This window comes from Puma concolor, chromosome A2 (genome assembly GCF_028749965.1).
Source record: "Puma concolor isolate L17-30 chromosome A2, mPumCon1.1.hap2, whole genome shotgun sequence".
In the NCBI taxonomy this organism is placed as follows: Eukaryota; Metazoa; Chordata; class Mammalia; order Carnivora; family Felidae; genus Puma; species Puma concolor.
Genome location: NC_141668.1, coordinates 82,006,686 through 82,033,525, shown reverse-complemented (window position 1 = coordinate 82,033,525; position 26,840 = coordinate 82,006,686). Strand labels below are relative to the sequence as shown.

The 26,840-nt window shown below is 33.9% G+C and overlaps 1 protein-coding gene across 3 annotated transcripts in view; it reads right to left on the bottom strand.

The window, feature by feature from the left end:
* SEMA3A (semaphorin 3A) overlaps positions 1-26,840 on the bottom strand; it is a 468,284-nt gene that overhangs the window by 144,312 nt on the left and 297,132 nt on the right. For all 3 annotated transcript variants that reach the window (XM_086696802.1, XM_086696801.1, XM_086696803.1), the window contains 2 exons: positions 9,921-10,078; positions 5,120-5,182 (listed from right to left, as the gene is read on the bottom strand). In XM_086696802.1, the coding sequence (XP_086552928.1) occupies positions 5,120-5,182; positions 9,921-10,078 (221 nt within the window). The remainder of the gene's footprint in view (positions 1-5,119; positions 5,183-9,920; positions 10,079-26,840) is intronic.

Genomic DNA, 26,840 nt, shown 5'->3' with positions numbered 1-26,840 from the left:
CTCTGTCCAATAATATTCTATGTATTTTTTTTTTTCAAATTACAACTCTCAAGTTACAACAATGGAAAAGTTCATGAGCATTTCACTCCCCTAATATAGAAATGCCCCAACAACATAAAAGTGTAGATAGAGCCTGCTACACTAAGAAAGCATATTAGGAATATAGCCGGTATATTCACTTGCACAAAAGGAAAACAAAAATAAATTTAGAGTAATGTTGTTGTCAGAAATGTCATTACCAGCAGTCTAAGACCCATTCATATTCTCTTTCTCCCTTGATCTACACATATATGTAGAAAGAAAGGAAATATAAATGTCTCTCAGGATGCAGATTCCTTCTTTACCACAAAGTCCATCTTTGTGGATAGCTGGCTTGAATTCCAGCTGCTGATTTAACATATGTGTTTGATACAAAACTGAGCCATGAGAAACGATGGTGTGTATCTTTTCAGCTGCCTGGCAGGATGGGAAAGGGTTCAATTTTCTGTATGATGCTACACTCAGTGAACTATGTAGCTTCAGGAACTATGGATGTACAGGAACTATGAATGTTCAATCTAGTGGCATATCCTGACTACCCAGGTGGCTGTGTTGTCTTAACCATCTTAACCAGAATTAAGAATGACCCACTTTCAAGGTATATTTATCTGAAATATATATTATATATCATAATATACACATGATGTATAATATGTATCAGTCAGTGCCTTTGCCTTACTTTTCCTATCGTACTCTTACATCTAAATCCAATACTGAGAAGACAGCACTTCCTCCAGGAAGGTTTGTTTAAACGAGCTTTATTTCTAGAGGACTTCTTAAGAAAACACTAAAACCAGAGGGAAACAGTAAACTCAGATCCTAGAAACCATGGGGAGCATTCAAGCAGGTCATTAGTTTACTTTTCTATAAATGTTCAGGTCAGTTCCTATTTTGGTTACAATTCTATCGTGGAGTCCCAATGGCTGCAAAAACTACTAAGCCTCATTCCTGTGGCTTTCAGCATCACAAGAATTCTTTGAAAGGAATTATTGTCCATATGTCACAGTTGACTATTATTTACTCAAGATACAGTGCAGAATTTCTATCAAACCATCCATGTCACTTCAAAAATCAGGTACTGGATGTAAATTCTTAAAAACTCTTTACTCTTAGTATTTCTTGCCAAGTGATTAAGAAATTATTGGTAAAAATACCAAAGCTATTTTTTTATGTTTATCAGGGAAAAATGATAAAAATCCAGGAAGCCTACTAATTGCTATTTTTCTAAAATCATGTATTAGGGAAGAAACGGAAAAATGCATTTATATATTAAAGTTCAAAAATAATGAATAAATGGCACATATTTTATTTAAATGAAATATATATGTAAATTAAGTTACATAAATTAGGTTACCTGAAAAGAAATTTTAATAAAATGCATTTGAAATGTACAAAATATATTTTGAATAATAGGTCAATGAAAAGCATTATTAAAGGAATAAGATGGGTTACCAGAAAAATAGTAAGAAATCTATTTTCCTATTTGAATATATTGTTGTTGACAGCTAGAGGAAAAATACATTTTTAACCAAAATATATGAAAACTGTTACATTTTTATTTTATCAAATAAGTGCTAAGAAAGAGAAAACAAAATATGCTGGAATTGAACTGCTATAATTTAACAGAAGATAAAGGAATAACCAAAACACAAACACCTTATCATGTTACATTAATTAGTTGACTTTTAAAAAGATTAGTATGGCTAATATTACCATATCATTAAACCTTCAAAAATTTAAATATCTCGATGCACACATAATTACCTATCTCTACCATAATTTATGGAGTATGACTTATAAGACTTCAGAATGTTTATTACAAAGTGCTATGAAATGATCACGTGCAATTAATACCGTGTATCCGACTTAGCAAACTCTATATGTCTTAGTTCCTTTCAATTTAGTTCTATGAAAACCACAGCATTTTCAATAAGCCTGGAAAATAAAATAAAGTTGCCTTTCTTAGAGAGGAAACCTCTGAGGTCATAATTAGGGTTACCCTTATGGCACTATGCAGATCATGACTTTATTGCACCTGCTGAACTAACTGCATCTGTGTTAACACCAGAATCCCTTGGTGTTTAGTACTTATACCAAAGTGGGAGGGGAGGGAAGGAAGAAGAGGAGGGAAGGGCAGATGAGAGGAGAGCCATAAAAGATAAGGGAAATACAGTGAGGTGAATTTTGGAAACCACAAACACTAAAGATTATGTGCTATCTTAGTAAATGAGTAAGCTGATTCAATCACTATATCAAATACACTCAGTACTTGCCTATAGTGCTTATTATAAATGCTTATTATAAAATCCAGATAATTTGCCAGATAAGTACATATTATCTTCAATTTCAAAATTGAATTGAATTCAGAATAGTGCAACACTACAGTGATCATGATCTTTAAAGAGGATCAAATTAATCTCATGAATGATGTTTTTGCTAAGAAATTGCCTAAGCAACTCTATTACATGTACCAGGAACACTAATATAGTTAATATAAATTTTGTACAATGCATTATAGCCTATGCAATAATTTCATTGGTGATTGAGTCTTACAGGAATGCTGTGAGCTGGTTGTTATTACGTCCACACCCTTGATGCAACCAGAATAGGTAAAGTATTTATTAGTCCTTTACTGTTTCTGTGTGTTAACAGGCAAATTCAAATCCATATATGCCACATGACACCAAAAACTTCATCAGAAGCACAGACATTCTGATCTCAACTTCTAGCATAGTACTCAAAATGTTCTAAAATTATGGATGAAAAGGCTTTGAATGAATATTCTGAATCACTGTATTTTCTGATCAAGAAAATGGAAGTAGTGATATCCACCTCATAAAGTTGTCATTAAAATTACATTTACAAAATAGCATTTAAATCATCATAGTACTTGACACAGGAAAGATTCTCAATAATTATACGTATTCATGTCTTCACTTGTTAAACTTCAACAGAAATGGAAAAAGTCTGTTTTTAAAAGTCACAGGTGCATACTGGTAAAATCTCTACTTCTATCCATCCTTAGTTAATATCACATTGAGATCTTTCAAAATAATCTGTTAATGGTAAGCATGGCATTTTAAAGTTAATAATTTTTTGTGTATTCAGTTATGGGTTTTTTTGCCTTAGACTTACAAAGTATTTTCTTCTTTTAAATAATTTTCACAAAAACTCTTAAACTTGTTTCTCCCAATTGTAAAATATGTAATGTCTCATTTAATGGATAAAATAATAAAGCACTCCAGAAATCAGAATACTTGCATAAGTACAGTTAATGAGTCATTGGGGGTTTCAACATAACATTCCTGACTTCTCTGGACTCCTACACCATTGTTTTTTCCTCTTTACTCCTTTCCAATAGTCCTAACATAAGTATCAACTTGGGACAGTTTAATATTTGACAGAACACACTTTGTTTTTAATGTTCATTTATTTTTGAGAAAGAGACACAGACAGAGCATGAGTAGGGGAGGGGCAGAGAGACAGGGAGACAGAATGTGAAGCGGATTCCAGGCTCTGAGCTGTCAGCAAAGAGACCGACGTGGGGCTCAAATTCACAAATGATGAGATCATAACCTGAGCCAAAGTCAGGCATTTAACCTACTGAGCCACCCAGGCGTCCCTTGACAGAACGTTTTTGTGGTTCACTTTTACATAGCCAAAAAAATGTTTACTATGAAGGTGCAATGTAACTTATCATCACTATATTTAAAGTGAAATTTTCAAGGATGAAATTTGCCATGTTTGCTAATATGTAATTAGTCAAAGCCTGTGCTTTGTCCTCTTTTATCTATCTTCCTTCACCAGTAGCCAACACTGTTACCAGACTGAGATATTCTTTCCCCATGAATTCAGACTCCACCTCTACATCATTCTAAACATATGCGTCATCTTGTGGGCAGCTGCTACCAATCAATCAGGTTGTCTCCTGAAAATATCTACATATCTATCCATCTACAAATATATATATACATATACATACACACACACACACACACACACACACACACACACACACACACGCAGGTTAATGTGTGTCTTTAAGCGCCTAAGATAAATTTCTTTTAAATGCCAATATGTATACAAAATATATAGGATTTTTCTTTTTTAGACATCCAAAAATAAGACACAAAATAAAATACATTATATCTGTTTTTTTTTTAATTCAAAAAAAATTAATGGTTTATTTTTTAGAGAGAGACAGAGTGTGAGCAGGGGAGGGGCAAAGAGAGAGGGAGACACAGAATCTGAGCTGTCAGCACACAGCCTGACACGGGGCTCGAACTCACAAACAGTGAGATCATGACCTGAGCCGAAGTAGCACACTAAACCAACAGAGCCACCCAGGCACCCCTAAATTGATTTAAATGACTATAACTGCCTTTTATGATCTGTGCAACTACTTGGCTATACCTCAAAACAGTGACCCACTTGATTTTACTAACAAAGTTTGCCTCAGAAAAAAATGAATGTACCTTTTGATAAAGGTAAAACCATTGTTGGATTGCTTACCATTCCTCTTTTGTTCAATCCCTATTACCTAGTCAAGACAATGCCTATTACCTAGTCATTACTCAATCCATATTTAAGAAATCAGAGGAAGGATGGATGGATGGATGGATGATGGATAGAAGGAAGGAAAGAAGGAAGGAAGAAAGGAAGGAAGGAAGATGAAAGGAAAGGAAAACAGAAAAAGAATGGAAGGCAAAGAAGGAAGAAGGGATAATTTAATCATGACTCAGAGGCAGAAAAATTTCATATCACCCAAAAGGAATTCAAGAAGAATTAACATATGAAAACAAATTTGTACAAAGAAGTTGACTTGCTGAATGTAAGTATATATGCTACAAAATTGCATTTTGTTAATTATCTTTTGTATACATGTAAATCTTTAGGCATGTTTTACCTTCACCCACTTCTTTATATAAAAATACCACTATCCAAAATTAAATACTTTTTTGTTTCTAAAAAGTGATTAGGTTCACAAGTATAGTGTTTACTTAATACAACACTAAACAAAAATGATAACAGAATAATAAATTATGTAATTACTAAGATAATTTAGTTGATTGATACTTACCAGGATATCTTTCCCAGCCCATTTGCATTCATCCCTTCTGGTAAAAGATACTGGCCATACAATCTAAGGGCAGAGAAAAAACATAATTTTATGCCAATTAAGTTCTCTAAGTGATCCAACATTATAGCCTGTTAGACTAAGGTGGGGCAACTTAAAGAAAGTTCCACAAAGCATTATGTGGTAGGAAGGTTTCAGCTTAAACTCTGCAGTAGCATCTATTAATTGGTATGAATGTAATTGGTATCATTCAATCTCTGCCTACCCATTAGACTTTGCTGTTTATGAAAGTTGAGCAACACAGAATTTATGTAGTCAGTAGATTTAAGCAGCGTGCAGAGAAGAGAACTGTCAGGTTGGGAGAGGAAGATCATTTTGAGAAGATGTGAAAATCTCGTGAAGGGAGATAGAAATAAACACAAAAAAAGTGTCTAACATTTTTCTAAAAGAATCTGTCTTTATTATAAAATAGTCATTTTGAATTTAAACATGAGGTGCTCTGGGTCCTTTTCCCTAATTCAAATTTCAGCATGACACTCTAGAATGAGCAATTGATAGGGTTAAGAAAACCTCATTTTAGAAAGGAATTTTTTTTTTTTTTTTTTGGTGGGGGGAAGCACAGTAAGTAGGTAAGAGTAGCATTATATACTTTCTGGAGATAAAGAAGGAAATGAATTTCCAAATAGATAGCCCTAAAAACTTTGCCACTGTGGGAAAAACTTAAACTAATTGAAAAACAATTGTTTTCATCCCTAATATTTCCCCTTCATTCTTTGACAACATTTATGCTAAATTCCAAAGGTTTCTATACTGTATAATTACAATGACAGTGCTAAGCAGGCCAAGATATTATTGGTGGTTTAGGGGATGGTGGATGTATTTTTCTTTATAATATTAATACAAACATCCTCATCTAAATTTTAATATAAAATTGTTCAGTTCCTCAGGGCAATTCGAATGAGTCCTATCTGTATTGGGGCAGAACAATTGAATTTTTTTCTTTAATTCATCTTTCTCATCTGGTAACAGTTAATTGCAGGAAAAAAAAAAATGTCATATGTAAAAAAAAAAAAAAAAACTCCAGACATGGTGCAGTCACTCATTCATGTCTGTGTTAGTCTCAAAATGACTGATCATCTTTTTTGGGATCCTTAAGATAATTCAGTTAAATGGTCATAAACAAGCCTCAAGATAATTCAGTATAAATGGTTATAAACAAGCCTCAAGATAATTCAGTATAAACGGTCATAAACAAGCCCCTAGATAATTCAGTATAAATGGTCATAAACTTGTGCAAGGGCTATGATATTCAATCTAGGGAATCAAAAAACAAAATATAACACATTCATAAGCAAGAATTTAGGACATATCGAAATAACCTATGATGGCATAACAAATGCATTTCAGCTCTGTGTCACAATTATAAAAGCCCTAAAAATTTTTGGTTATACATTCATTTTTACCATCTGAAGCTTTTAATTTATGTATTCTTTTTCATGTGCTTTTCTTTTCATGTTTATCTGTATATGTAAATTAGAACTGTCATTTGATTTGTTCCACAAGGATCTTACAAAGTAATCTCATAATAAAAAAAAAATCTAAGCACAAAAAATGCACGTCCTTAAAATTCACATTACCCTGACTTCTGAATTACTAGAGCGGGTACTGGGTAGTCTGTTCCATACATTCCACAGCTCTGTCTTCACTGTGGCTATGGAAAGCCCAAGCGATCTATTCTTATTTAAAGTTTATACCGGTAGATAAAATATAAATTTCATTTAAAACACGACAATAATATAGAGTATAGGGCTAAGATTTACTGACTTTCACATTAAGCTTGCCAGTTACATTTCCCAAAACTCACAGATTATTAAAACATGATTTTTAACTGAAAAAGGCAAGTCATTTTCTCATACTTTCCTAGCTCTTGACTGCTGGTGGTGAGATAGCATGGGTCTCATTTTGTCATTTTTTCTCTTATGTCAAATGTTGATAAAAAATAATGTTGATAACATTTATGCTCAATTCTCTCATACTTACAGGAGTGTGTACTCTCAACTTTCTAGAGTTCCCAGAGTTAAATAAATAAGTATAGCTTAAAAATCTGGCATGAATAAAATAAATTTTGGTATATAATATGCTATTCTGGAAAGCAACTTATGGGCATAACTATAAGTCAGTGAAATAAATATATATATTTACTTTATATAAAAAATATAAACATATTTAATTGTCATTTCCAACAGTATCCTCTTCCATAAAGAAAAATTCCTGACTATTTGGTTATATTTGTTTACCTGTAGATATTTTTGTCTTCTTTGTTCAAAAAGTCTCAATTAACAATGCCTAAATTTCTTATGCTCATATTCAAAGTGTTTCATGATGTGTATTACACTTTCCTTTCTTCATGCGTCTATAGTTCTATTCATGACAGCCCCTCTCACTCATAATTTTATAAATAAGCATTTGTGCCTTAAAGAAACAGCATGCTTTTATGAAGGTCTAGAATCTTTTCATAGTTCTTCCAAATCTGAGAATGTGTTATCTCTAATAAGGATTGGCCTAATATATACCTTTATGCTCATAATCTTATCATTAATATTATGTTGTAAGTCCCTCAAGAATTATTTATGATATCCTATAGTGATCTTTATAAAGTTTATTACAAGAGTAGATGCTTCAGAAAATGCTAAATAACATCATACAGAGATTATAAAGAACAATAGACAAATGCATGTGAATTCTTAAGTAAACTAGATTTACTCCTATGGACAGTGTGGTATAATTAAATAATATGTTTGGAATGAATGTTTTAGACTTAGAAATATGTCTCCCATTAGAATAATGATTTTAAATGCAAGAGCAGGAGCTATAACAACACTATGAAACTGGGCAAGTCACCTAACTTGAATTAATTCATTACTTCAGTATCTATTTATTGTAAGTCTAGTTGGTAGAAGATACTGTGATTATATCAAGGGCATACAAATGGCTCTGGGATTTTCCTCATCTATAAAACAGCAGGTTGTCTCATACAATAATTAAGCCTTTTCAATTTTAGAACAAACTGAGTATATAAACTAAGAATCTTTATTATTTCATTATTCAGAGAAAAATGCCAAATACATTAAATACATATTCTGAGGTATGATGTTACTCATATATTGTTTATGGATAAAAATATATGTATATATATTTATGTTATATATAGGAGTTTTACAAAATGATAAAACTATTATGAACACTGAAAACTTGAACTTATATAATTTCCTACTATTAAAATACCAAATATTTCTTAAACTTAGATTTTTCACTCATTATATAAAAAGGATGACTTATTTTCACTAAACAAAACAAAGCTGCTTATTTTATTACCTTTAGAAAAGACTCCAAGGTAAATATTTTGTTATTTCAGAAAAACAAACAGATAACTAGTTTTTTTAGGCAACAGATAACCTTAGGAATACTGCAATCATCTGAGAAGTCTTAGAAATCAAATAGATTGAAAAAATCAGAAAAAGAAATATCAAAGGTGACATTTAAATCCCGTATATTAATCTCTAAGTATATCGCTGCTGTTTTGTATGATATACATAATGAGTCAAATCTTTATGTACAGTCAGAATTTCAGAGTTTGGGTAGTAGGAAAGTAAAAGTCTTAGGTCCAGTGGTATACTCTATTAGAGATATGAATTAGCTTTGAATTTAATCTTCATTTGATCTTCAAAGCAATATTCTCCAACCAGGACAAAAGCTTTTAATACAATTCATTACTTTTCAAAACTTATTGTCCAATATGTTAAAGTTTATCAGTTTAGGAAACACCACTCTCTAAAGTCCTATAAGAAGCAAAATTAACATACATAAAAACTGATGTATATGTACTCTAAAAAAATATGTTATACTAGTACTCCTACAAAAGCCGCTACATAAAAGATTTTTGTTCCTCAGAGAATTATGACTGGAAATACTGACTATGAAAAAATAATTGACTTTGAGTGCAGCATATGGACTCAGTAGCATAATTTGCACTAATTTTTCAATCCATGTTTATTTTCCAAACTGTATAGCTTATTAATTAAAGAAGCCAAAAACATGGTAAAGAGTAAGGATAAAACTGATAGACTGCAAGTGTCTAAATGACCACATTTGTAAAGATCTGACACTGAAAACTGATCTTCTAGATGACGGTTTGGCAAACTTTTTGTTTGAAAGGCCAGATAGTAAATATTTTAGGCTCTGTGAGCCAGATGACCTCTATCACAACTATTCAATTCTGCCATTGTTGAATGAAAGCAAACATAGACAATATGTAAATGTATGAGTGTCTGTGTTCCAATAACCATTATTTACAAAAACAGGTGACACACCAGATTAGGCATGTGTAAAATGATTGATGAACTCTGCATTTGCTGACAATATAGCGATATATACATACACATACATATACACACACACGGTAAATGATATCAATTATGATATATAAATATAATGGTTCAGATGTTTAGTTTTACACAGGAAAAATGATACAACTATGGAAGGATAAGCTTAAGTCAGTATTTCTTAAAATGATCATTTAACATACTATGGTTTTGTCCTTGATGATTTTTATGGTTTACTGCATCCATTGATTTGTGATAATCAAATCAATGCATTATTTTTATTTGCATCTGAAAAAATAAAATTATTAATTTAAACAGTTTTTTTTTTCAGTTGTAACACTATCAAATAGCTAGAGAATTCACTGTTAAATAGCTTGAGATGTTTTAAAGAAACTACAGTGTATACATTAGAATAAAGATACCTTTTGAAAATCCTTGATATTAACCAGGTTGAATGAAAATATGTGATCCTTCGCTCCAACATACAGCCTACTCCGTTCCTCATCCAAAAGGAAGGTATGATAACTGGAGCTGTTGGCGAAGCCATTGAAAGTGATCACATTGTTGGATTCCAACATTTCTGCAAGGTAACAAAGCAAGACATTGGGTGTTAATGTGAGGTCCTACATGAGCATGGACTATTGGTACATGGCAATCTACGGCCTGCTGTAGCTACAAATCAGTGGTTGTTCTTAATGGTACTAAGAAATATACAGGAGCCATTTTTGTTTGTTTGTTTGTTTACATTTCATGGAAATGGAAGTCATATTCATTAGTTTGCTGATTTCATACTCAATACCATATACTTCTTCAGAAGAAAGGAACAGAAATACCTCCTCTGCACAACTGATCCAATGAAATCTCTGTGCATGTAATGATAAAATGAAATGCTCAGTATTGTATATAAAATGTCTTTAATTTTACAAAGGTTTTTTTAAATGGTTTCATTTGTTCCAAATCATTATCTAAAAGGAAAAGAGAAGCAGGCCAACAGAGCAGAGGCAGTATGAGGGAAACACTGTTGAACCTCCTAGGTTGTTTGAGGCTTCTTTTTACTAAGGAATTTTTACATGTCTTTTTGACCATTAAATAATTAACTCCACCATCTAAATATTTTGTAATATTTTGTGACTGACATATATACAGAAGCCAAGTTACATTTTCATAAAAACATAAGTTATATGAATTTTACTATCTGACTTCAATTTTTCAGTTTATTATCATTCTTCTATTTGCTTTTGCTAAGGGGCAAATCCTGACTTTTAGACCTATACCTAAGTGAAGAAATATTTTCAAATAAAAACATTAATTGTAAGTCCACCTTTGCATTGCAAAGGCAATTGTTGATAATCAACAAAGAGGTTTTTTTTTTTTTTTTTTTTTACATATCAGCCTCAGTCAAAATTATGTACATATACCACCACAACCCCCTCCCAGGGGATGGAAACGTTGAAGATTCTCCAAAATTGTGTACTGAATCGATGATTCAGATTTGTCCAGGGCACACATAGTTGAACCCTTTCATCAACACCCACAAAATGCAGAATGTGTTTTCCAAGGAGAGAAAGCAGCAATATAGACCCTTCCTCTATCCCAGTCCTGTCCCCCATACATTAGCTTTACGGTAAGTTTCCTTGCTGTATCTATTTCTCCTACCGCCTTCTCCGTATAACCAAAAATATTATTTCAGTGGGGGATAAAGTTCAAACTCCTTAATTTAGCATTAAAGACCATCTGAGTTTACACCCCAACCCAGTACTCCTCCCTCATGTCCTTTATCCTGCAGGAAAATGTATCTGCAGTTGTCCACTTTTTAGCCTTTGCTGCCGTTGTTCTTGACATCTACAACTATATACCACCTTGACAAGGGTATCCATTCTTTTTTTTTTTTTTTTAATGTTTATCTATTTTTGATAGAGCACAAGCAGGGGAGGGGCAGAGAGAGAGGGAGACATAGCGATGCAGACACCACTCTCTGAGCCGTCAGCGCAGAGGCCAACATGGGGTTTGAACCCACAAGCTGTGAGATCATGACTTGAGCCGAAAGCAGACACTTAACCAACTGAGTCACCCAGGCACCACAAAGAGCATCCATCCGTAAGAGCTAGTTCAAGTGCAAGCCCCAAGAATTTCTTATAATTTCTTTGTAAATTACTCCTATAACTTGTATCACACTGTCAATCATTCATGTAAATGACTTATCTACCAGAATTAACATCCCCTCAAGTCAGGAAATCTATAATTAATAGCTCACTACCCACAACTCACATGGTTTCTTTTCCACATTACCAGGTCATTAAATATTAAATCGAATGTATATTTTTTCTATGGATTTATCTATCCATCCATCTACTACACAAAATTATAAGAATTGTTAAAATTATTAAAATGTGATTTTCTAATTAATTCATGAAAAAACAGTATAATACTGGGCTAGCCTTTTCCCACCCTCCACACCCATTAAAAAAAAAATAAAGGAAGAAAGGAAAGAAAAGGAAGGCAGGAAGGGAGGAAGGAAGGAGGGAGGGAAGGAAGGAATCAATTTGAGAATTTCGTTCACATGAGTGACATCTGAAATAAATGAGAGCTATTAGTTTCCAGAGAGAAAAAAACCATAATTCACTACATGGTATCTGAATTTAAATGTCATCCTGTCACCACTTTCCGAATTATTGCAAATACTCAATGCTACAGAGAATGAATATAAGACTGAAATTTCCAGCATCCTGAGCTGTGTGAGGACGGCTACTGTAAAAGGCAAGGGTACGTTACTGGACATGTTCAATGACTGACTTAATGGTTGTTCAAAGAGATAATAATTATCAAATAGAGAACGTGCCCTTCAGTATTCCTTCCAATTATAAAATCTATAATAATCCCCCCCCCCAATACAAGAGAAACAAAACTACAGGGAGCTAGACAAACTGAAAAGTCAGGTAAGTCTAAGCCAAGACAATTACATAAATATTAACCAATAGGAGGGTCCTTCAAGAGACACAAAGGTGAATTTTAATTGGAAACACACAGAACTATATAAGGGAGGTCTAAGCATCAAGTGGAAAAGTTATGGGAAGACAACTACTATACCTAGAGAACGCAGAGTCATCCAGTTACAGGTAAGAACACAAAGTATCATCATAGTACTTACTAGCTGTGCAAACTAGGATGAATTCCTTATGCTACCTGGACCTCAGATTTTGGAAGATGGGGTTAATAATATATCTTCTAAGAGCTATTGTGAAGGTGAAATTAGGTAATTCATGTTAAATACTTAGAACAATAATTTGCATAATAAAGCACACAATCACCTATGTGTATAAGTAGAGGTGAAATAGTAGTATGTTCAATCTTTTTGACCAGAAGTAGGAAATTAAGATCCAGATGTAGCAGACTGAAAAAAAATATTCTTCGACCTATCTTACCAAATATGCTAACTCATTAGCATTATCATTTTGTAAAGGGATAAAGAAAACCAATATACTTTCGATTTACATTAGTATGAAATATAAAGGTCCTTTTAAAAACAGTGAAATATTTTTTTGGTCTGCCAATTTCTATAACCTAAATTTTAAATAATAAATGTAGTGCCTATCTATATTATAATTCCAAACAATGAAAATATTCACCTAATTAAAAAATACATTACAGGTTGAATTTTGTAAATTCGTTCAGGGAGAATCAATGGTTACTCAGTACAGACAACTTAGAGAAAAGTCTTTAGTGGTTTATGTATGACATCACTACGGAAACAAACTACGCTTTAAAAATGTGTTAGTGCTAGATCATTTCATTAAACAAAGAGACAATATTTTCCTGGAATATGGGTTAGCAGCTGTGTTTTCCATCACTTTCAAATATACTTGATTTTGCCTAATCATTCCTTTTTGCTCCAATTTCTTTAGATGTTCGTCTCTATCAAGGACTTTTTATATTTCATTACAACCAAGAAAAGAGTCTTTTTGAGACTCTCATGACACTGAGTCACAGCAAATTCTAGATTGCTTAGATTATCTCAACACTTTCCAGGGAAAAAAATACCTAGGTTAAAATCAGAGACGTTTTCTCTACATCTAGATAGATCTCATATTCTTTAATATTCTGTTTTCCTTTTTTAAATTTGTTATTTTTTCTTATATGTAGATACATTCAGCTATACCTGATATTAAATAACTTCAACTTTGACTCTACTCCTTCAGAATTTTAGGACTTTCTTTTCAGCTTCTATTTTATAATTCTTAGTGTGACATAAATTAGAATTGGAACTAAAATAAGTATTCAGAAATGTGAAATGTTTAATATTCCACTACCTTTTCATATCTTGCCTATGTTCACATCCAGGAAAATAGCAACAAACATTAGATAACAATCTAAATTTCTACAGAATCAATTTGACTATAATGAATCTGATAGACCAAAGCATGTAAAGACACTAATTCTTTCTGGTGTAATTCAGCTTTTTCCTGGTTGAGACATTGCTTCAACCTCTACACGTTGTGGCAACCATAAAGAGAAGTCAATGTACAATTGTAATCAAAAGTGCCATTTCAAACAAGCACTCTTTAATGAACTTTTTATTCTGAAATACAAAAGGTGATTAAATAAGCATTCTATTTATTTCAGCTTCCAAAAATGACTTAGCGTCTACAATTTGTTTAATGACAAAATGGAAGCTATACCAATCAAAGAGTAAATAGTTTTTGCTCAATAGTGCTAACTATTATCACCATTATAAGATAATGGAGACAGTAAGCATTAAGTGTATATAGATGCTCTGGATGGGAATCATTTCATATGATTTCAAGCAGCAGAGTGTTCAATTACAAATAGATTACATTCTCTTGTGATATAATTCCATAAAACAGTCTTATGAAATTCAGGACACATATATATAAAGTCCATATATCTATTTTTAATGTAATAACATGAGCAAAAGAAGAAATGAAACTATAATTGATGTATTTTAATTAGAGGAGCCCACCAACTAATTATGGGAGAAGAACCATGATCTTTTCTAATGCATCTTTATTTCTTTGAAAGTTTATTTATTTTTGAGAGAGAGCACACAAGTGACTGGGGAGGGGCAGAGAGAGGGAGGCAGGTAATCCTAGGCAGGTTTGGGGCTGTCAGTGCAGAGCCCAACACAGGGCTCCATCTCACAAACTGTGAGATCATGACCTGAAACCAAGAGTCAGTCAGTCAACTTACTGAGCCACACACAGGCAGCCCTCATGTCAATTCTAATTTTCATTCTACTTATTTATTTATAAATTTTGAGATCTGCCTTTTTTCCTGAATTCATCATAATCTATGTAGCTTTATTTGAATAAAGAAAAAAAGACATTGTTAGTAATTATTATCAGTAGATTAAGATACTGAAAAATTATTTTACGAGCTGATGTTCTTCTCATGTTTATTTTAATGTATGAAACGAAAAAAAATGATGGGAAAATTTATATCAAAATCATACATGACTACTGACCTCTATATAATAAAGCTGGATAGTTCCTGTGGTGTTCTGATTATCGTTAGGACAAAAATAGATTTCTACAGATTATTGTATTGCAATAACCAGGTCAGATTCTCAAAAGGCAATGAAATGAATACAAATTTCTAGAATGTAAGACCGCCCAGAACTAGACATTTTTATAATAGGATGAAGAACTGTCTGACCTTCAAAATCAAACAATAGCCACTCTGTTCTTTATATTTCTGACTTCCATTATTGTTTCTCATTCTCTTGCTCTTCCTTCCTCTTTTTCTCTCTTCTTTCCTTACCCCTTCCTCTAAGTTTTATAGCATGAAAGGTAATAGGATGCCATCAGTTACTGGATTCAAATTAATTGCCTGTATTCATTCATGGCTTTAGCCTCATGTCCTTTTTCTATGACTTGAACTTTGTCCTTTCACAGAACAAAGATCCCATTTAAAGTAGTCAAAGGCTGGATCTATAGGAAGCCAAATATTTTGACTAAATGATGACTATATCCAGATATTTGTAAATACTGGAAGGTTCACTGAGGTCCAAAGTTTTAGATGCTGTATTTCAGTGCTTCCTAGATTATTTTTTAAATTTCAAAAACTAAATTATTTCTAAAGCAAAATAGGAGCTAAAATAAAAGTTGGCAACTGTTTGTTGCATTATAAAAATAACAGAAACAAGTACTATTGACAGTCATATCATTTCATACAAAAAAGAGGCATTTTACTTAATAAAAAGAGCAAGAAGCAGCACACAAAAAGGATAATCCTTGGATACGGATAAATTTATATTGTAGAAAAATTCACCTTATTTTTACTACTTTATTTCACCAAGGACTCATTTTTAAAGACTATTACACAGAAGGGAAGTACCTTTCCACAGACATGTTTGACAACTGCTTCTCTAAGATAAATTGTGTGAATGGTGAACTCTACTCACAGCATTTCTAGCCAGTGTATTTTGTCATTACATAGATATAGCTAATGTTAGTGGGCATCTACATGCTTTTATTTATTTGGTGATGCTGAGTATATGCTCTCAGTTCACATACTTAGGTATGTATTGTTCAAATATACTTAGAAAAATCTATCTTCTAATTTCATTACTAGTAAATACTTGAAATGTGCATCCAATTTTTACATCCTGGTCCGATGGTAACTTTTACATTAACTAATTTCTCCAGTCTATGCCAGACGCCACAACACTCTGTAAAACACGATCCCCCCACCTCTGCCTAGAACATTTCTCCAAGTTCTTCCAACTTATTTATTTATATTTGCCAAGGGTCTGATCTCTAACGTCTCCTAACACATTGAATTTATGGCAGGACTCTCCCTTCTCTTCTCAGGTGCTTCTTATTTGTAGTGGACTTGGAGAGACTCCCTAATCAAAGTACAAGGTGCCCACATTTGAGTTTTAGACAAGCAAAGGTCCGTTACCAGCGCAAACCCAGTTTCTAAGCTTCTAGATGCCACACAATGAACTATATTGTCAGTGAGAGACAATGTATTTTTCCTCAAATATGCTTGTAAAACTCAAGAGCAGGCCTATCTGTGATATTAATCTGTTTTTCACTTTTTACAATGTGAAACATATGTATGGAGAGTTACTTCCTACAGACTAATCTAATTCAACAAGCACATACCCAGTCTTTACTGTGTATAATACACAGGCATTGGCTAAGAAGTATGTGGAATATAAAGAGTAATAAAATCTTGATGGAAAGACAAATGCCCTCAAAGAAGCAAAACCTAAATGAACAGCATGAAGAATAATAAGAGCTAAGAAAGTTAACAGGAGGGATAAATTAATGCCTCATGGAAAAGTGGATACTCATTGGAGAAAGAACTTGGCGATTAATCCTGGCCTTAAAAAAATGTGTAACATATGACTTTGACCAGCAGGATGAGGTGTGGCAGAGCATTCCATGCACAGGACATGATAATGATCAGGAGACAGAAATAAGGTAAAATATAAGGTACAGTTTTAATTGCCTACTATTGCCAAAAACTGCTAAATGACTTATAGGTATATTCATTAAAAGTTTCATAACAAGATTATGAGGTGACAGTTCTCAGTCTCATTTTTTTCTCAGACAGATATTGGAAATATCCTAGGTCACAGAGACTATGTGGTAGAAAGTCAAGATATCCACTCCCATCTGACACCTGGGGCCGGTTCTTTTAGTCTTACCCTATTCTATCTCTAAGAAGGTAGAATCTTTGAGAATGCTAAGAACAGATTATTGAGGCAAAAAAATGTAAGAAGTTCGGTTATTTCTTACTATTACATAATTCACCTTAGTTGGGAGTCTCTTAAATCTTTATCTTATTTTCTCTGTGCTTCATCTTTTTTTACACAGTAATAACTCCATGGGTAATCTTTTCTACAGGTATTTCTCGGTCACTAGCAGGATTCTGACATGTCTTAAATGTCTATCTTCCAAGACAGATTTCCCTCTGAAGACCAAACAAGGGCTTACCAAATACTTCTATGTAGATATTGTACAAACATGTCAGAGTTTGCAGGACTTGAACAGAACTCACTCCCTTTTCTTCATTCCATTACTGACATCATCACCTTTCTGTATGTTTAAAACTAGATGCAGGTATCACTCAATCATGTAACCCAGAGCCTCTTCATCATCCATCGGTCCAATCCATCACTCCACTTTGTTAAACGCTACAATAATTTCTTGTGTATTTTCCTTTGCTTACATCCTCATTGTCAGTGTCATAATTCATTTCCTCATAATTTCTTCCTTTGATTATTATAATTATATTCTAAAAGAACTTCCTCCGTAGGTTTACACTAATAAGCCATACTAGTGCTACCTCCAGAATAATTTTCTACAAAACAAGGTGAGAAAAGGGCACTTTTACTCTATCGTTTTCCTTTGAATCTCACATGGAAAAAAAGAAAAGAATAAGAAAACAGACAAGAATATCGGTCTTAAATGAAGAGAGGAAGTAACCCCAAAGAAATATCAAACCACAAATTAGTAAGAAAACATGTCCAATATAGCAAAAGCATGAAATGTTTCGAGATGGAATGCTGAAATCTGGCACATACCTTCATATACTCCAGGTAGGATCGAATTAGTAATCAAAAGGTTAACAAATCATAAAAGTTGTATCCTCAAATGCTTAATTACAGAAACAAACTCTAGGAATCCATATGGCTATTATAGGAAAATGTCCATAAAAAGTGAAATTACACCTAAAGTACAAAGGTGGCATTACCACCACCACCACCACCACCACCACAATCATCACAAGTAACACTTGAATGCAAGGTACTGTTCTAACCACATACATACAGCGGATTATTATATATAAAGTGATCACAGTGCTATATGAGTCTAATTATCTGTAGAAGAAAGACTAACCATCTACTTAATTAATTATTGAATTTGAGATCTAAAAAAAACCTTTAGACTATAAAGTCTGATTACTTTCATTTACAAAAAAGCATAAATGACTTTACAATGAATAGTTGCAGAGGCCAGGTTTATATTAAATTCTCCTGGCTCTTAGTTTAATGTTCTTTCTAAATAAGTCTCTAGAAAACTCAAGACGTTAATTTTCTCTTAATTTTTTTCTGCCTGATCTTTGATAAGTTTTTGTACAAGTATCTGCTCAAAAAATAAAAGCTGCTAACGATTTAGAGGAAAAAAAAACCTAATATAAGATACTAATTTTTACTTCTTCTTGGAAAAAAATGAATTTAAATATCATTATTACATAAAGCAACTAAATGTTTTAATGTGACTAAAAGTGATTAATACAACCCTGTATTACAATTGATCACTTATTTCTGTGCAAGATGATTAGTCAGTAAAAGTCTCCAATTAAAGTATAGATCTTTCTTTTATAATAATTCACACTGGTTTAATTTAGTGCATTGAGTGATAGGCTAGTAATCCAGAGATCGAAACTCTGTTTTTGATTCTGTCTTTATGTCTTAATTATTTATGAGGCTCCTCTACAGGCAGGTTTCTATTACCAGTAAATGTTCATTAAATGCCTATGAGTAGCAAGAATTGTATTATCATTAGCAAAGTTAAAGAAAACAAAAAAGAAGCCTATCTAAAGAATACACCTGAAAGTCTGATTTATCAGGCAGTTCTGGTCAATCATTTACACATACCATAGCATATATTTCAGTGTGTTCTTGAAATAGCTGTCATATTCCAAATGGCTATAAGAAAGCAAATGTTTTCTAATATTTATACATTATATACTTTAATTTTCCAGTAACAAAACTGTGGACAATATTCACATATGGAGAATTAAATAGCTATAAACCACTTATTACATGTTATCTTTTATATATACCCACTGTAAGAATTTTTTAAAAACTGCTTAAGAATTTCTCTGAATTTTTCTAATGTTGAGATAATGAGCTTTTACTTAAGAAAGAAAATGAGTATTTCATCCGTATTTTTCCATCATTTCCACTCCATGATATGCTTATGGGAGGAAAGAAACCTTCCTTATTCACTGACAAGAACTGATACATTGAAGTGTGACCATTCCAGAGAACATATTTACTTTAGTGTTCATGAGTGTCCCTTTTTGACTGAGGTAAGAATCTATTCTTAGAGTTGGAAGAGAGAGAAGGTCACAAGAAAGTCCAGGAGATCATATGGACACTCTCAAGGATCAATCCAGTAACCAAATCAGAGGAGCATGTCTGTGTGGATGGGGATAGGAATTACCTAAAACTTAGATTCTGTGGACAAAAGATATTTACTACATGTTTATCAAATGAATGAGTAGATGAATTTCTGATTAGGTGGATAAAATGAACGTGTTTATGAGTGTACAACAGGGTATGTGGGTTAGATTATCCATATCTTATCCTGCTCCCCTTATTCCTCTAGTCTTTTCATTCTCTAAATTGCATGGTGTCTGGGTGTCACAAACAAACGCAATTTGAGTTTGTCAGTTAAAGTAGAAGTTGGTTCACCTGAGAGCTTATTTTATTGTCTTTTCAGGGGGATATGGAGAATAGGGAGAGCATTCATATGGCATACCTAGGCATGTCCCACTGCTTTAAACAGAATAGATACATTTTGATTATGAAGGCTTCTGGCTTGCCCATAAAAGGATTCTGTTTGAATCAGATTTCCTGCAGAGGGGTGGAAGAGAGATGGAAGAGGAGGGTGTTTGTTGAAAACCAATGAACTCAAAAGATCTCTAGATGAAACCATACAATATGTTCTGAGTCTATTCTGATCTTAGTAACAATAATAATCCTATTAATGATGACACATTATGTTTCCCCTAATAATGTGTTCAATTTTGGAGTGGGCACATTTCAGAAATTATTAATCAAAAGAAGTCAGATGCTTTAATGAAGTAGGTTTATAAGATTTCACTGACATTCTATAGTTTTTCTATATACATAAATAAAAGAGGAGATTGATTATTACATAGATAATTTGGGCAAATTAAGTTTTCCTATATTCTACACTGCCCAAATATTTTCTTTTTTTTACAAAAATTATCTCACGGTATTAGTTCTAAAATTTACTTTGTACAGAAATAAATAATAATTTAAAAATTTTATCTTATATAGAAAATGAGACAAGTTAAAATTGTTCAATTTTCTTTTCTTTTTTTTTTTTCTTTTTTTTTTTCAACGTTTATTTATTTTTGGGACAGAGAGAGACAGAGCATGAACAGGGGAGGGGCAGAGAGAGAGAGGGAGACACAGAATTGGAAACAGGCTCCAGGCTCTGAGCCATCAGCCCAGAGCCCGACGCGGGGCTCGAACCCACGGACCGCGAGATCGTGACCTGGCTGAAGTCAGACGCTTAACCGACTGCGCCACCCAGGCGCCCCTCAATTTTATTTTCTAAACACATTCTGCTATAAGTGTATTCTAAGACTGGGTCATGTTTTGGAATATTTGGAGATTACAATTAAAGATAATGTGAGCCAGGATTGATTTAAGAGCCCTGAGGACAATTCAGTGATTCCCTAGAATGAAACTAATAATGCAGCATGTTTATTGAAAATCCTTGCTTTCCCAGGGCTCATTAAAATCAAGCATATCTCTGGGCTGAACAGGAGGACAACATTCAACATTCCCGGGCCCAATGCAGGGCACACAGACATTTATCCCCCCAAGAACAAAAGTCTAATTCAGAACCCGATTTATCTCTTTTAGAATGGGCAAAAAAAAAAAGCAGCATAAGTCAATTTCTTATTAAACTTGCTTCTACACTTCATCAAAAACATTACCATTTCCCTTTCATAAAACAACAAAAAACAAACCAAAACACTAATAAAAATTTTAAAATGAATGATAAATAATAAACGTTGTTTAAAGTGACATATGATCGGGGCGCCTGGGTGGCGCAGTCGGTTAAGCGTCCGACTTCAGCCAGGTCACGATCTCGCGGTCCTTGAGTTCGAGCCCCGCGTCAGGCTCTGGGCTGATGGCTCAGAGCCTGGAGCCTGTTTCCGATTCTGTGTCTCCCTCTCTCTCTGCCCCTCCCCCTTTCATGCTCTGTCTCTCTCTGTCCCAAAAATAAATAAACGTTGAAAAAAAAAATTAAAAAATAAATAAATAAATAAAGTGACATATGATCTCCTTTTAATCCCTGCCTTAACACACATTCAAAATGAGACTCCTCCATTAGTTTGAATACAGAGACTAATGGGAAAATTTGCCTCAAGACACAGGGAAAGTGTTATTAGTGCTATTAAGTTCTAATGAAACCCTCACAGCAGTTCTATGTGAGCATGAAAGAGTCATATAACATTATCTAAGGTTCCCAATTTCTGAATTCTTACCTTTTCCTGTTACTTGTTTCTTTTGCATGTAAATAGTTAAAAGATTATCTCTGCCAATCATTTCTTTATAATATTACTATTACTAAGTTTTGGATTAAGTAATTGACAATTATTTTCTATTTTTAAAATTAGAATATTTCTTCAAATACAGGTATTTATTTTTTTAATTTCTCTTCAAATCAATAAATTGTTATAAAAATAGGAACCTATGTACTCCCACCTCAGAAAACTTGCTTTAGAAGCTAAGGTCTTGTTTTTTGCTGTGTTCCACAGTGGCAAAACATTTTTCATAACATTTCCAAGATTTTAAATATTTCTTTTAATTTTTTATTTCCTTGTAAGGCAATTATCTAAAACAGGCATTTGTTTCTTGTTAGGCTAAATGCCACTCCTGGCAAGACTCAAAAAGTGGTAAAAACCAGAATTACAAAATCAAGGAAAAAATTTCTAGTTTTCTCAATTATAACTGTTGTTTTATCATTTCTAAGTACTCAAAGGGAAGAAATTCTACTTTAAAAACTCAAGAAAGTAGTTTAAAAGTTCATAGCTGAGTTTGTTTGATGAACTTAATGACTTCCACCTCATTTAGGAAATCAGAATCTAAAAAATGTTACACTCAACTCTCTTGATAGGCTCTGGAGTTTATCAGCCCTGCTTTGCCACTTCATTAGCTGTCAAGAACCAGTAAGTGATATTGCTATGAAAGTCTTGATTCAGGTAGTTGAGAATGCTCTTATTGCAAAAGTACCAATTATCAACAGAAGCAAAATCAAAAGACGGTCTATCAGGAAAGACACATCATCCACATACATACAGTTGGTTATCATCTTTGTAGACATCAAAGAAAAGGAGAGCTTTTGAACTATCAGTAGTTGATTTGTAACATTCAGAAAAAATACACACATTGATTTAATATACACTGCAGCAGAGTTATCACTGACCTTGGAACTCTTACCTTATAATCATGTGAGGGCAACAAAATAGGAATACAAATGCATATTTTCTTACCGAAGGATAAATGCATAAAAGATAAAAATATGCACTTTTTAATTTCTATGCTTAAATGGATGCTTATACTTGGTCTTACACTATTTTTGTGGCCAATCTTTTACTAAATATATTTGTGTTTTGTTAAGTAAGCAATTCCACAATGAGCTTTGCCTTTAATGCACATATACTATTTGGGGTTCAAAATACTACCTTAGTGAAATTTAATTTTAATTATAGAGAACTTTATTTCCTCCCTACCTTCTACAGTTGATAAACTGGAAAAGCATAAACAATCTTGAATATTCCAAACAAAAGTTAGAACATATTTTCTGTGACATTTACATGCCATTAGTTCTACATCAAGAACTGTTGAAGCTATCTCTTTGCCCAATAAAAGCAAACATACATATTAATGAATGAAGGATCTTATACTGGTGTGTTCCATAAAACACTAATTTCCTCTGATGCTCCATGGAATAAAGTATTCCATGAGAAGCTGGAATGTGGGAGAATACTGCATATATTATATTATACTTCAAATTAAGACCTTAAAAGACTTTTGGAGGTCTAGCTGTGGGTAAATTTACATAAGGAAACTACTAAACCTGTTTCCCAACCTTGTATGATATATTTTTTTTTTAATGTAAAAGCACTCCTACTTTCAAGAAATATTCAGGGAGATACTACCATATTAATAGAAGACTTTGATTACTAAAAATGCTACTTATTGATAAATACTAGGATATTAAACAGAGAAAATAGTTTGGTTGGAATTATTTTTAAATGATAGACATTTTCCAGGCTAATTGTTCTGAAAAGTGAATGCAGACCAATTCCTTTCTTTGTGCTGTCATCTTGCCTTCAATTCCTGTATATTTTTGGAGGGTAACAGTATTGTAATAATAACATCCCATGTTTTTGGTAGATTCCTTAATCTGATTTTAACTTATTTTTAATATAAGGTAAACAGAAACCAAAAAAGTTACTGGTGTAACCAGTTGTTACTGGTGTAACAAATATTTAATATCTAATTCAGCTAATGATTATTAGGCATTGTCTGAAAAAAAAAATAGGACAGTTTCCTAGAATTGCAATCATATGTCTAGAAATGAAAAGTAAAACAAAAGTCACTTTATGTTTTGTATGAGTTTCAAAAGAGCGCTTGATTTTTGCTTTTTTCTCTTTTTGGTTTTAAAATGTATCTGTATCTGTACAGTTTTGACCAAGACTTTCTTGTAAAATGGCATATAGTTTAACTATTGTATATATTGTAACATATATCAGATATATGCACATAGCTAGATCATTACTCTGATATATATACAGGCCTGAGGACTGACAGGTGTCCGTCTGTCCTAGTGAGAGTGGGGGGCCTTCCAAGAGCCGGCCCAGCGAAGGAGGGCACCCGGTCCTGTGTGTTGAGCCTGGCTGGGACTTTATGGCAGTTGACAACACTGTAGCACAGTCCTGTGTGCTGGCCATCAGCTTGTGTCCCTGTCACGATGTTTTGCTAAGCAAGCAGAACCAGTCTTGACTAAGCATCCAGATGGGAGAGGACAACTTCTTAGCACACTTGCGGCCATTCCTCCCTCCTGCACCCTTGGCTGACATGGCTAATTAATCACTGCATTCAGAATCCTCCCGCCAGCCAAGCTGGCAGGCCCTTCTCAAGGATGAGGAGCCTTGCTGCCAGCCTAGTGGGGAAAGTAAGCCTTGTGAACAATGATCAGAAAGACAGGCCCCAATACTAAGAGAACACCTAGGTCTCAAAGTCAAGCAGTGGCCCAGTGAGGCCTAGAACTCACATCTAGGGCGCTATTCACTGCCCCGCTCTTGGCACCGCCCCTTTCACACCTGCACCAAATTCGGGAACTCCTCTACTCCCTAATCATGCATCTGGGAGTGCTGGCTAGCTACCTTGAAATACTCCTTAAACACAGCGTTGTCCCTGGCACGGGAAGGAGTTGGTGTAGAAAAACCTCCAGCAAAGCCTGCTCAGGGAGCAGATTCCAAATCCCAAGTGGCTTTTTGAGCACCTGCTGTATGTCCCAAGCTGGTTTATCTACAGCTGGGCCTACGGGCAACCTGATTCCCTCTGCTGTGCAGTGGCTTTCTTGTTCCTGTGACTCCTGAGTCCACCAGGCCAGCTCCCAGAACGGCGGGTGCAGGGAAACCGGGCACGAGCACCCGCACCCCTCCCCCCACGGGCCCCGGGCGGGGAGCGTGAATTACCTACCCGCGCATACAGCCTGGCTCTCTCTGGCGCTGTAGGAAACATCCATTACGGAGCTAATACTGGGGGATGGGCGGTGTTTTGGGTTTTAAAAAGTATCCCTTTTTAAAATGATAAATAATATACCCTTGTAAACATATTAAAATAATAAGACAGACCAGCATTTAACGGAAGTGCTGGAGGGCAGGGTGAGCCAGGCGAGACGTAAGCGGACTCACAAAAGTCTCCGGGAACAACTCCGCCAGGGAGTCGAAACATTCTGCCCAGAAAAAGCCAGATCTCGCGAGATCTCTGCAGTTCTACGCGGGCTGACAGGGGCAAAAAAAAAACCTGAATGTTTACTTTTTTTTAAGTGAACATAACGGTCGGAAATGTTTAGTCGCCTAAGGAAAAGGCCTCAAAGTACATAAGTAAAAATCGATGGAACTACACAGAGAGGCAAATCTACCGTTATATTCAGAGATCTCAACAATCGTCTTCAAATAATTGGCAGACCGCCCTTCCAAGTATATTTGTATATAGTAAAGGTACAGAAAGGATACTGATTATCAACCTTCTTGACTTCGTTGACATTTGTAAAATACCTGCAATAAACAAGAATACAATATACATCCATTTCAAGTAAACATGAAACGCAGATAGCTCATATTCTAGGCCAGAAAGTAAGTCTCAATAAATGTAAATAATTCAAGTCATAAAGTATGTGCTCCGACTGCAATGTATTTTTTTTCCGTTATTGATTTATGTCAAGGAAAATTATATTTTCATGCTGAAATAGCATGTCTGAAATGCTTGAGTCCAAATGTCCACCTCTCTTTGAGACTTGTGGAATCCTTAAAAATGACAGTAGCTAGTTTAATTCCATTTGTGTGCAAGACATTACATTTTACTAAAGCAGCTGTTTTTCATGGACTATGTCCAGGTTTCTCCTCAGGATATAAACTAGTGACCTCATACTTCCAACTCAAGACCTATCTATCAACACTCTTTCCCATGCAAGATTTTCATTATGCAGGATTCCTCCTATGGTTGGATCAGCATATCCAGGACTACATAAAATAGTGTCTCTTTTAATTAGACTCAAATGTGCTCAAGTCCCATTAGGTTTTCATAGATTTTTTTTAAGTTACTCCAAAGTTTCTGGGAGAATTTGAATGTATTTTAGCTTTCATCAACTCTATACCTTCCTAGTCTATAGCTTCTATATTTTAAGAAGTTGATGTGCTTTGGGCAGGTGTGCCTCGTTCTTTCCAAATAACTTGACAAAAACACTTGACCTCAAATAGGCCATCTTTTCCACTTGGGGAATTTCTCTTGGGTAGATGAGAACTTGTGTCAACTTGTATCAAATATGCCCTTAAGAAGTTACCAAATGCAGTTCTCAGCTTTAACACTTCCTTCTTCTGTATGCTCATTAGCTTATTTTAATTATGTAGGGGAGAATGAAAATGATTGAAGTCAAAATGTTTTAAATATATTTCTACTCTAAAATACCCAAGAAAAGTTTTAAAAGTGTGCATTCTATTTGATGATGAGATCTGAGATTTAAAGTTATATTGGTAACATTTGCCTTACATTTAAACAGCAAAATATAATTACTTTCAAATATATCCAGTTTAACTGTAGGGTTAAGGAAGATTCTGAAAGCTCAGTTTTTGTTCTGCATATCATATTAAATCTACATCTGATTTATGATGGAGCTACTGGCAAGAGTCTATGACTTTTTTTTTTGCCTCTGTAACTCTACATGTAAAATACCTGCTCCTAAATATTTCTTAGGCTAACTTAAAAAGAAAAAGAATGATGTAATGTCTAAATATCTTTAACGTCTTTT